This window comes from Pseudophryne corroboree, chromosome 1, assembly GCF_028390025.1.
Source record: "Pseudophryne corroboree isolate aPseCor3 chromosome 1, aPseCor3.hap2, whole genome shotgun sequence".
NCBI lineage: Eukaryota > Metazoa > Chordata > Amphibia > Anura > Myobatrachidae > Pseudophryne > Pseudophryne corroboree.
The window spans coordinates 983,606,470-983,618,811 of record NC_086444.1 but is presented as its reverse complement, the minus strand read 5'-3'; the positions used below and the strand labels follow the sequence as shown (position 1 = coordinate 983,618,811).

Here is a 12,342-nt window from a genome sequence, read left to right as displayed (position 1 = left end):
TTTTTCTGCCAGTGGAAGGGCCTGATATCGGCAGTAGAGACTAAGCGATTTTTTGTTACCCATTTTCTGCCACACCCACTGAATGTGCCCACAAGGAGGATAAGGTAATCAGTATGAACCGTAGAATATATGGGCAGATTATTGAGGATGCACACACACACTGCATGATATCAGGACCTTTTGGCCGATGTCTTCAGCCAAGTCTGAACGATAATCGAAGCAGAGAGTATCTGGCTGTTTATGAACCATTTTATCAGTGAAACATCGAAATGCTCATGCCTATATAATACACAATAAAGCAGGCGGCACTCCCCATTATTGGCAAATCCGCCCAATAATTGTATATTGTGTACCTAGTTTAACAGAAGCTGAAAGCAACCTTAGGTCTCACAAATAACACTGCCTGCCTGACAAGCCCTTTACCTGGTGGAACCACATGAGCGTACAGGTCTGCCTATACTGTTACATAGAGTTTGGAATACTTTTCACTGTAAAAAATAATACACAGTGTATTTAAACAAAGGGTAGCTAAAACACTGATGAATTCATAAAGAACTGGTGCTGACCTCGGCAGGATGGGACTCACTGGGTCTCCACTGAGGTGGAGGTGGCGGAGGAAACCCTAAGCCCCCTGGAGGACCACCATGAAACCAAGATCCAGGACCAATAGGCTCAGCAGCAACAATGGTGATCTCAGGACGTCTGTAAAAAGAGCAAATCAATTCAGATGTATACATCTATGACGGTGCCTAAACAACAAATACGGTCTGTAATACAGCAAATATTTGTGTAGCTGGCAATGGGGCTAAACTACTATCATGGTGTAAAAGTGTCGTAACCAACCAGCAGAATATTGCTTTCATTAGTAAAACAAAAGTAGGGATTTTGCCTTCATGAATGTACAGCTATAGGATTGTTCTCAGACAGCATACTCGCACCGGGACCCATTTAGAACGCAAGTTGTTAGTTTCTGAAAATGAGTTAGCAGCTGCAGTTACCAATAATTGTCACTTAGTGATAACACATCTAAATACTGTTTGCAGCAGAACGTGTGGACACTTATTCAAACAATGAAACAGGAAAAATGTTGACTTTTGTCATCGGCCGTAACCACACACATATAAAAAACAAAATCTATGCAAATCTTAAAAACTTAGAATTAAAATCTACTTACTATATTGTATATGGGGGCCTATTCAGACCCAGACGCAGCCACGCATCTGTATGCAGTGGCTCCATCCAGAGGGTCTGCGCACGCACAACGGCCAGAAGGGTGCGAGCGCATAGTGATTGACAACGGCAGGGAATTCGGGGTGGCGGCGTGGCAGGCAAAACGGGGGAATTTTCAGGGCAGCTACGTGATGTCACACGCAGCCGCTCCGAGAAAACGAGAAAAAAAAATGGCGTCGGACCACCTGGAAGTGCAGACAGGGGTAAACCTTTAATCGATGCATTTGCAATTAAATTGTGAACACATCATGGGGCAGCACCATACACATGAGTAGATGAACGCAGATCTTGCTACCGGAAGAAAGATCTGCGTCTATCTCTGAATAACCCCCATGGGCACTCATTTAGCATGGATTGCATTTGTAAAGTGGCTCGCAGGCAGCTCTGCAAATGTGATCCACAGTAATGCAAATGTAAATCCTTGCTGCATTTGCGATCCCAGCGACTGATGGCCACGGTAAGCCTCAACTTAAACTGGTTTGCCGTCACAGGGGGCCTTGCGAGGCCAATAAATCTACGTCCAAGACGCAGGCCTTGACCTGGCCAGTCCCAGAAAACAGGGATGAAACACATCCGTTTCTGGAAACACCGGTGATCTCCACCCCCACCCCCTGAATGCCTCTGCCTGTCAATCAGGCAGAGGCTGTTGTAAAAATACTATCCACATGCAGGACCTGCTCTGCACATGTGCAGAACAGGTTCTGCAGGTACACAGTTTCCCGATAATCGATTGATAATCGCTTGTGCGAACCAAGTTAAATTAGTCCCATAATGCTAATAATGATATCTTTATGTTTCATCTACCAGTTCTATGGCATACTGTACTTGAAAAACCATAGAACTAAGATTTCAGCACCGGGCCGATTCAGTTAGTGGGGATTGTATTGTATTTATAAAAGTCTAACATTTTAACATTTTAAAATAAAGTTACAGGTCCCTTTTGCCATCAGTAAGTGCTGGATAAAGCTTTAGAATTGCTGCAAACAATTGGAATCTGCGTCCTCTGACTTACAATAATGTTACTAGACAGAAATTTTGAAAAATAAAAATAAAATAAGTGTAAAATGTAAGAGAGGCACATTACTTCCGTGAGTCATGGAAAACCCTATGGAAACTTCTATAGAACACACAACCAGACTACAGCTCACTTTATATTTTAGAGACTTGATTACAAAATAATGAATAAAACTCTGCAGTCTGCAAGGAGACAAAACTTGTTTTTGTTTATTTAAGAAATAGAAACCAGAAAAAAGAGAACATAGGACATCTGAAATCATATCTTGTAATGTCTAGAAGTCATTTTTAGACTTAACTTTGCACTGCTCAAGAACTGAGCAAAAGGTGTCTACACAAGATATTTCTCCGTACTGCTCCATTACCAGACGAGCCTAATGCAATAACAGCAATCCCTTTCTTTATAACTCGCAAATATCACAGTACAAAGACTGTCACTTCCACTCATTCCTAAAACTCTGACCCAACCCCACTATGAACTGGGCAATTCCAATGTCCACACTAAAAGAACAATCTATTCCTTTGATTCTAGCTAACCACTTTTCCAAGAAAGCAAACGGTTCCTGTTCCCCTAATTATCAGCATAATCTCCTTTGTATCTACGAGATGCTCCAAGCTACAATGTAACTGCCAGTAAGTTCTAGCATTTGATATGGTCGGAAAAATGGTTAAACACATATAATATAAAGCTATTAGAAGAAGGTTGTTTGGATTGAGGAAACACTATTTGCACAAGTATAAACAAGACTTATGTCAGAGCATTTGGATACAGAAAATACAAGTAATTATTTACTAGGAAACCTGCCTGCAACCATTCTGCAGCGACAGGAACCGTATTTCCTCTGGGCGATGTACTTACTGGTGTTAAAATGCGCATTTAGCATGTGATTCAATTCAAATGAAGAGTATGTAAACTTATGTGAGCTGTATGTCAACAATTGCACTGTGCACCATTTTAAATACACCTTACTCTATTTTACTGCCTCGGACCCCCGCAAATATATAGGGTAATAGAAACTCACAGTCTACACCTTCCTCTCACCAGCTGAAGACACTCTCAGGGGGTATCCAGTTAGCTGCGCTGCTTTTTCAGACGGAAAAAAAAAAAAGGGATATTATCGCGAATTTAGCCTGATGGTCATTACTGGGTTATCCAATTACAACTCTTTTTTTGGCCAAAAAATGACCTGTTTTCGGGCAATAACACACGGGATCCGGGATAAGTTCCTGTTCCCATGTGTTATCTTGACTCTGCGGGTGGTTATAGGGGATTATGTTTTGCGTGCCTGAGGCACACAAAGCATAATCCCCAATAAGTGCTGGGTATCGGGGCTAATTGGATAGTCCCCGGGGAATAAATTTGCTGCTGGGTAAATTACTGCAGCTAATTGGATACCGCCCTCAGTGCGAGAAAACTCTCAGGGAGAAAATATAGGAGACCATAGTGCAGTATATAAACAATTACAGTGAAATCTAGTCTGAAGAATCGCACGTACAATAAAAATGCAAGGTCTATCTGACATTGTTGCTCCACAACAACCACACAGGTAAGGCCACTAGCCAATGAGTAAGTAGCAGCAGGTTATATGGAATAGGAGAATGACTGCGCCAGTACAAGCCACTAGCCAATGAGTAAGTAGCAGCAGGTTACATGGAATAGGAGAATGACTGCGCCAGTACAAGCGCCAGTACAAGCCACTAGCCAATGAGTAAGTAGCAGCAGGTTACATGGAATAGGAGAATGACTGCGCCAGTACAAGCCACTAGCCAATGAGTAAGTAGCAGCAGGTTACATGCAATAGGAGAATGACTGCGCCAGTACAAGCCACTAGCCAATGAGTAAGTAGCAGCAGGTTACATGGAATAGGAGAATGACTGCGCCAGTACAAGCCACTAGCCAATGAGTAAGTAGCAACAGGTTACATGCAATAGGAGAATGACTGCGCCAGTACAAGCGCCAGTACAAGCCACTAGCCAATGAGTAAGTAGCAGCAGGTTACATGGAATAGGAGAATGACTGCGCCAGTACAAGCATCTAGCCAATGAGTAAGTAGCAGCAGGTTACATGGAATAGGAGAATGACTGCGCCAGTACAAGCCACTAGCCAATGAGTAAGTAGCAGCAGGTTACATGGAATAGGAGAATGACTGCGCCAGTACAAGCCACTAGCCAATGATTAAGTAGCAGCAGGTTACATGCAATAGGAGAATGACTGCGCCAGTACAAACGCCAGTACAAGCCACTAGCCAATGAGTAAGTAGCAGCAGGTTACATGGAATAGGAGAATGACTGCGCCATTACAAGCCACTAGCCAATGAGTAAGTAGCAGCAGGTTACATGGAATAGGAGAATGACTGCGCCAGTACAAGCCACTAGCCAATGAGTAAGTAGCAGCAGGTTACATGGAATAGGAGAATGACTGCGCCAGTACAAGCCACTAGCCAATGAGTAAGTAGCAGCAGGTTACATGGAATAGGAGAATGACTGCGCCAGTACAAGCCACTAGCCAATGAGTAAGTAGCAGCAGGTTACATGGAATAGGAGAATGACTGCGCCAGTACAAGCCTCTAGCCAATGAGTAAGTAGCAGCAGGTTACACGGAATAGGAGAATGACTGCGCCAGTACAAGCCACTAGCCAATGAGTAAGTAGCAGCAGGTTACATGGAATAGGAGAATGACTGCGCCAGTACCTTCGCTCTCTTTGCTGATCGCTCTGTGCAGTAGTCCTGGAAGCTGGAAGTAAAATCAGTTTGCAATTATGATATGGAAATATTTAAATCATACACACATTTTTCCAACAGACAGAAAATAATAAGATTTTACTTACCGGTAAATCTATTTCTCGTAGTCCGTAGTGGATGCTGGGGACTCCGTAAGGACCATGGGGAATAGATGGGCTCCGCAGGAGACATGGGCACTTTAAGAAAGAATTTAGATTCTGGTGTGCTCTGGCTCCTCCCTCTATGTCCCTCCTCCAGACCTCAGTTAGAGAAACTGTGCCCGGAAGAGCTGACCGTACAAGGAAAGGATTTGGGGAATCCAGGGCAAGACTCATACCAGCCACACCAATCACACCGTATAACTTGTGATAAGCTTACCCAGTTAACAGTATGAACAACAACAGAGCATCAGATCAACCCTGATGCAACTATAACATAACCCTTTTTTAGGCAATAACAATATACAAGCATTGCAGCAGAAGTCCGCACTTGGGACGGGCGCCCAGCATCCACTACGGACTACGAGAAATAGATTTACCGGTAAGTAAAATCTTATTTTCTCTAACGTCCTAGTGGATGCTGGGGACTCCGTAAGGACCATGGGGATTATACCAAAGCTCCCAAACGGGCGGGAGAGTGCGGATGACTCTGCAGCACCGAATGAGCAAACACAAGGTCCTCCTCAGCCAGGGTATCAAACTTGTAGAACTTTGCAAAAGTGTTTGAACCTGACCAAGTAGCCGCTCGGCAAAGCTGTAATGCCGAGACACCTCGGGCAGCCGCCCAAGAAGAGCCCACCTTCCTAGTGGAATGGGCCTTAACTGATTTTGGCAGCGGCAATCCAGCCGCAGAATGAGCCTGCTGAATCGTATTACAGATCCAGCGAGCAATAGTCTGCTTTGAAGCAGGAGCACCAAGCTTGTTGGAAGCATACAGGATAAACAAAGACTCTGTTTTCCTGACCCTAGCCATTCTGGCTACATAAACCTTCAAAGCCCTGACCACATCAAGTAACTCGGAATCCTCCAAGTCCGTAGTAGCCACCGGCACCACAATAGGTTGGTTTATATGAAAGGATGAAACCACTTTCGGCAGAAATTGTGGGCGGGTCCGCAATTCTGCTCTATCCGCATGGAAAACAAGATAGGGGCTTTTATGTGACAAAGCCGCCAATTCTGACACACGCCTAGCCGAAGCCAAGGCTAGTAGCATGACCACCTTCCACGTGAGATATTTTAATTCCACCATTTTGAGTGGTTCACACCAGTGTGATTTCAGGAAACTCAACACCACGTTAAGATCCCAAGGTGCCACTGGAGGCACAAAAGGTGGCTGAATATGCAGCACTCCCTTTACAAACGTCTGAACTTCAGGCAGAGAAGCCAATTCTTTTTGAAAGAAAATGGATAGGGCCGAAATCTGGACCTTGATGGAACCCAATTTTAGGCCCAAAGTCACTCCCGACTGTAGGAAGTGAAGGAAACGGCCCAGCTGGAATTCCTCCGTAGGGGCATTCCTGGCCTCACACCAAGCAACATATTTTCGTCATATACGGTGATAATGTTGAGCCGTCACGTCCTTCCTAGCCTTTATCAGTGTAGGAATGACCTCATCCAGAATGCCTTTTTCTGCTAGGATCCGGCGTTCAACCGCCATGCCGTCAAACTCAGCCGCGGTAAGTCTTGGAACAGACAGGGCCCCTGTTGCAACAAGTCCTGTCTTACAGGCAGAGGCCACGGGTCCTCTGTGAGCATTTCTTGCAGATCTGGATACCAAGTCCTTCTTGGCCAATCCGGAACAATGAGTATTGTTCTCACTCCTCTTTTTCTTATGATTCTCAGCACCTTGGGTATGAGAGGAAGAGGAGGAAATACATAGACCGACTGGAACACCCACGGCGTCACCAGTGCGTCCACAGCTATCGCCTGAGGGTCTCTTGACCTGGCGCAATACTTCTGTAGCTTTTTGTTGAGGCGGGATGCCATCATGTCTACCTGTGGCAGTTCCCACCGACTTGCAAACTGCGTGAAGACTTCTTGATGAAGTCCCCCCTCTCCCGGGTGGAGGTCGTGTCTGCTGAGGAAGTCTGCTTACCAGTTGTCCACTCCCGGAATGAACACTGCTGACAGTGCGCTTACGCGATTCTTCGCCCAGCGAAGAATTCTGGTGGCTTCTACCATCGCCACCCTGTTCCTTGTGCCGCCTTGGCGGTTTACATGAGCCACTGCTGTGATGTTGTCTGACTGAATCAGAACCGGTTGGTCGCGAAGCAGGGACTCCGCTTGACGTAGGGCGTTGTATATGGCCCTTAGTTCTAGGATGTTGATGTGAAGGCAAGTCTCCTGACTTAACCACAGACCTTGGAAATTTCTTCCCTGTGTGACTGCCCCCCACCCTCGGAGGCTTGCATCCGTGGTCACCTGGACCCAGTCCTGAATGCCGAATCTGCGGCCCTCCAGAAGGTGTGCACTCTCTGTAGCCACCACAGGAGAGACACCCTGGCCCTGGGGGATAGGGTGATTAACCGATGCATCTGAAGATGTGATCCGGACCATTTGTCCAGTAGATCCCATTGAAAGGTCCTCGCATGGAACCTGCCGAAGGGAATGGCCTCGTATGATGCCACCATCCTTCCCAGGACTCGAGTGCAGTGATGCACTGACACCTGTTTTGGTTTTAATAGATTCCTGACCAGTGTCATGAGCTCCTGAGCTCTCTCTATCGGGAGATAAACCCTTTTCTGGTCTGTGTCTAGGATCATGCCTAGGAAAGGCAGATGAGCCGTAGGAACCAACTGCGACTTTGGAATATATAGAATCCAGCCGTGTTGCCATTACACTTCCAGAGAAAGTGATACGCTGTTCAGCAACTGCTCTCTTGATCTCGCTTTTATGAGGAGATCGTCCAAGTACGGGATAATTGTGACACCTTGCTTCCGCAGGAGCACCATCATTTCCGCCATTACCTTGGTGAATATTCTCGGGGCCGTGGAGAGACCAAACGGCAACGTCTGAGATTGGTAATGACAATCCTGTACCGCAAATCTGAGGTACGCCTGATGAGGTGGATAAATGGGGACATGAAGGTATGCCTCCTTTATGTCCAGAGACCCCATAAAATCTCCCCCTTTCAGGCTTGCGATGACCGCTCTTAGCGATTCCATCTTGAACTTGAACCTTTTCAGGTATATGTTCATGGATTTTAAATTCAATATGGGTCTGACCGAACCGTCCAGTTTCGGGACTACAACATGGTCGAATAATAACCCCCTCCTTGTTGAAGGGGGGGATCCTTGACCACCACCTGTTGAAGATACAATTTGGGAATTGCAGTTAACACTATTTCCCTCTCGTGGGGGGAAGCCGGCAGGGCCGTCGGTGAGGGGGCATCTCCTCAAAGTCCAGCATGTATCCCTGAGACACAATATCTATTGCCCAGGGATCCAACAGGGAGTGAGTGAACCCACTTGTGGCTGAACTTACGAAGACGTGCCCCCACCGGGCCTAGCTCTGCCTGTGGAGCCCCAGCGACATGCGGTGGATTTTGTAGAGGCTGGGGAGGACTTCTGTTCCTGGGAACTAGCTGTGTTGTGCAGCTTTTTTCCTCTGCCCCTGCCTCTGGCAAGAAAGGACGCACCTCGGACTTTCTTGTTTCTTTGTGTTCGAAAAGCTGCATTTGATAATGTTGTGCTTTCCTAGGCTGTGCAGGAATATAAGGCAAAATATCAGAATTACCAGCTATAGCTGTGGAGACCAGGTCCGAGATCCCTTCTCCACACAATCCTCAGCCTTCCATATGCCTCTTAAGTCGGCATCACCTGTCCATTGCATATTCTACAGGACACGTCAAGCAGAAATCGACATAGCATTGACTCTAGAACCCAGTAGACTAATGTCTCTTTGGGCATGTCTCTTAAGACAGCATCTTTAATATATATATATCTCTATATATATATATATATCTCTCTATATCTATCTATCTATCTATCTATATATATATATATATATATAATGGAGAATGAAGGCGGTTTATTGATCCGACATGTTTCGGGGATTAGCCCCGTCCAAGGCCCTGAGGACGGGGCTAGTCCCCGAAACATGTCGGATCAATAAACTGATTTTTCTACACCTGCACCAGCCTGCGTGAGTGCCGCCTTCATTCTCCATTGCATTCACTGAGGATTACATCTCTGGGAGGGCACCGCAGCACCTTAAACAGACATAAGAGGAGTGCCGGGATCTTTTGTATGTATATGTATATATATATATATATATATATATATATATATATATATATATATATATATATATACATACATACTAGGGTCTCAGTTTCTGCTGATAAGGTACCTGTGCACGCTGCTACAGCGCTATAAACCCATGCCGACACCATCGCCGGTCTGAGTAGTGTACCAGAATGTGCACGTTATCTGCAGAATCCCTGAGGATAGCTGTTAAGTCAGGGCTACCTTTTGGGCCAACGTGACACCCTAGGGGAAGATTCCCATCGTATCCTGGCCCTAGTAGGGAAAGGATACTCCCTGAGAATTCTTTCTGGGAAACTGCAGTCTGTTGCCTGGAGATTCCCGCTCTTTTTCATCCTGGGAGGAGGGAAATTTACCTCAGCTTTCTTCCCCTTAAACATGTGTACCCTTGTGTCAGGGACAGATGAGTCATCAGTGATATGCAAATCATCTTTTATTACAATAATCATATATTGAATACTTTTCTGCCATCTTGGCTGTAACTTTGCATTATTGTAGTCGACACTGGAGTCAGACTCCGTGTTGATATCAGTGTCTATTATTTTGGATAGTGATCATTGCGAGACTCTGAAAATCTCTGCGACATAGGGACAGACATGGGTAGATTCCCTGTCTGTTCTCTAATCTTTTGTGCAATAAATTCACCTTAGCACTTAATTACACATATCCAAACAGGTGTCGGCGTTGTCGACGGAGACACCCTCACACACACATTTGCTCCATCTCCTCCTTAGGGGAGCCTTTTACCTCAGACATGTCGACACACACGTACCGACACACCACACACTCAGGGAATGCTCATCTGAAGACAATTCCCCCATAAGGCCCTTTGGAGAGACAGAGAGAGAGTATGCCAGCACACATCCCAGCGCTATTAACCCAGGAATAACACGGTAACTTAATGTTAACCCAGTAGCTGCTGTTTATATTGATTTTTGCGCCTAATTATGTGCCCCCCTCTCTTTTTACCCTCTTCTCTGCAGGGGAGAGGCTGGGGAGCTTCCTCTCAGCGGTGCTGTTGAGAAAAACATGGCGCTGGTGAGTGCTAAGGAAGAAGCCCTGCCCCCTCGACGGCGGGCTTCTGTCCCGCTTAAATATACATTTACTTGGCGGGGGCTCATACATATATACAGTGCCCAACTCTATATATGCTAACTTTTGCCAAAGAGGTCCCAATTGCTGCCCAGGGCGCCCCCCCCCCCCCTGCGCCCTGCACCCTTACAGTGACCGGAGTATGTGAGGTGTGTGTGGGAGCAATGGCGCACAGCTGCAGTGCTGTGCGCTACCTCAGTGAAGACAGGAGTCTTCTGCCGCCGATTTCGAAGTCTTCTTGCTTCTTATGCTCACCCGGCTTCTGTCTTCCGGCTCTGCGAGGGGGACGGCGGCGCGGCTCTGGGATCGGACGACGAGGGTGAGATCCTGTGTACGATCCCTCTGGAGCTAATGGTGTCCAGTAGCCTAAGAAGCAGGACCTATCTTCAGTGAGTAGGGCTGCTTCTCTCCCCTCAGTCCCACGATGCAGGGAGTCTGTTGCCAGCAGAGCTCCCTGAAAATAAAAAACCTAACAAAATACTTTCTTACAGCAAGCTCAGGAGAGCTCACAGAACAGCACCCAGCTCGTCCGGGCACATATTCAAACTGAGGTCTGGAGGAGGGACATAGAGGGAGGAGCCAGAGCACACCAGAATCTAAATTCTTTCTTAAAGTGCCCATGTCTCCTGGGAAGCCCGTCTATTCCCCATGGTCCTTACGGAGTCCCCAGCATCCACTAGGACGTTAGAGAAATACAGTAATTATTTACTAGATACAACATAAAAGTAGCCAAATACAAGACATTTCAAATAAAACCGTATAAAAGAAAAAATTCTTTCCACAAAAGTGTAAAACATGCTACTACCAGCCCGTCAAAACGACAGAATAACATAACATAACGTGAATTTAGCCCGATGGTCATTACTGGGTTATCCAATTACAACTCTGGGTGATCATATCATACAACCCATTGTACCTAGCAATCTGGTGGACCATTATGTAACAGGTAGAATCTATTCTTGTGTATCAATGCCTATTTCCCTGTAGATTGTAAGCTTGCGAGCAGGGCCTTCCTACCTCTATGTCTGTCTGTTTTTGCCCAGTTTTGTTCTATAACTGTTCTAATTGTAAAGCGCAACGGAATATGCTGCGCTATATAAGAAAATGCTAATAAATAAATAGTAATAACAGTAATGTCAGAGGCGGCGGCGGCTGTGTGTTCCCAAATGAAGCAACATTTGAACTGCTCCATCGGACGCCATCTAGTGGCCGCCAGTGTGCAAATACCTGAAATCCCCACATAGTGAATAGCAGCATTAGCCTTTTATTATACAGGTTTATCTACCCCTGTGTTCTCATCCTGGTCAGCCCATGGCAGCTATCTCCTTGTGCCGTGCCCTACACAAGTTGGGATATTTGTTTTTCTCCACTGAGGGCTATTGTGTTGTGCTGCTCTCACAGACAGCTTGGTATATATCACAGCACTCTGCTTCCACTACAGAAACGGACATCCGATTGATGACCAAAACTGCAGTGTGCATAGACCAACATTCAGGGGTGCCACATTTAAGCTTACCCAGATGGGAACAGATCAGAGACCAGTTGCTCTTTAATAAAGCGGTCTCAGGCTATGAGGTGCCACATTAGTGCTGAGAGGGGACTGATGCGTAATCATCCCCTGTTAGTAAATGACGAGGAGCTGTGTGGAGGTAAGTGGGGGAGAGTTGTTAATGATGGATAGCCTAATGGTAAAAAGGATGGGGTAGAGGATCTGGTCAGGATCCCGGCAATCGAAATACCAACACCGGAATCCCAGCACCGGCATCCTGACAAGGATCACAATCACGACTCCGGAATCCTTACCGCCGGGCAGGGGTGGATTGGGACGCTGGGACACCGGCCCAGTTTCTGTTTGTCTGGTCTCATTGTCCCTTTAGCAGGCTGACTCACCCCTCAACCTGGCCTCCTGCCACCCCTCAACCTGGCCTCCTGCCACGATCGGAGCTCAGCTCCGATCAGGCAGAGCTTGGAAATGGCCCCTGCACAGCAACTACCAGTGATGCTGCAGTCTGTGCAGCACT

General features: G+C 46.3%; 1 protein-coding gene across 4 annotated transcripts in view; it reads right to left on the bottom strand.

Annotated features, from left to right (window-relative positions):
• Positions 1–12,342, bottom strand: part of SH3D19 (SH3 domain containing 19) — a 238,035-nt gene that overhangs the window by 112,592 nt on the left and 113,101 nt on the right. For all 4 annotated transcript variants that reach the window (XR_010177471.1, XM_063920564.1, XM_063920565.1 and 1 more), the window contains exons 4-5: positions 4,936–4,978; positions 567–702 (exon numbers count right to left, since the gene is read on the bottom strand). Coding sequence is in view for 3 of the 4 variants with exons in the window: in XM_063920564.1 (XP_063776634.1) it covers positions 567–702; positions 4,936–4,978 (179 nt within the window). In the remaining variant the exon portion in view is untranslated. The remainder of the gene's footprint in view (positions 1–566; positions 703–4,935; positions 4,979–12,342) is intronic.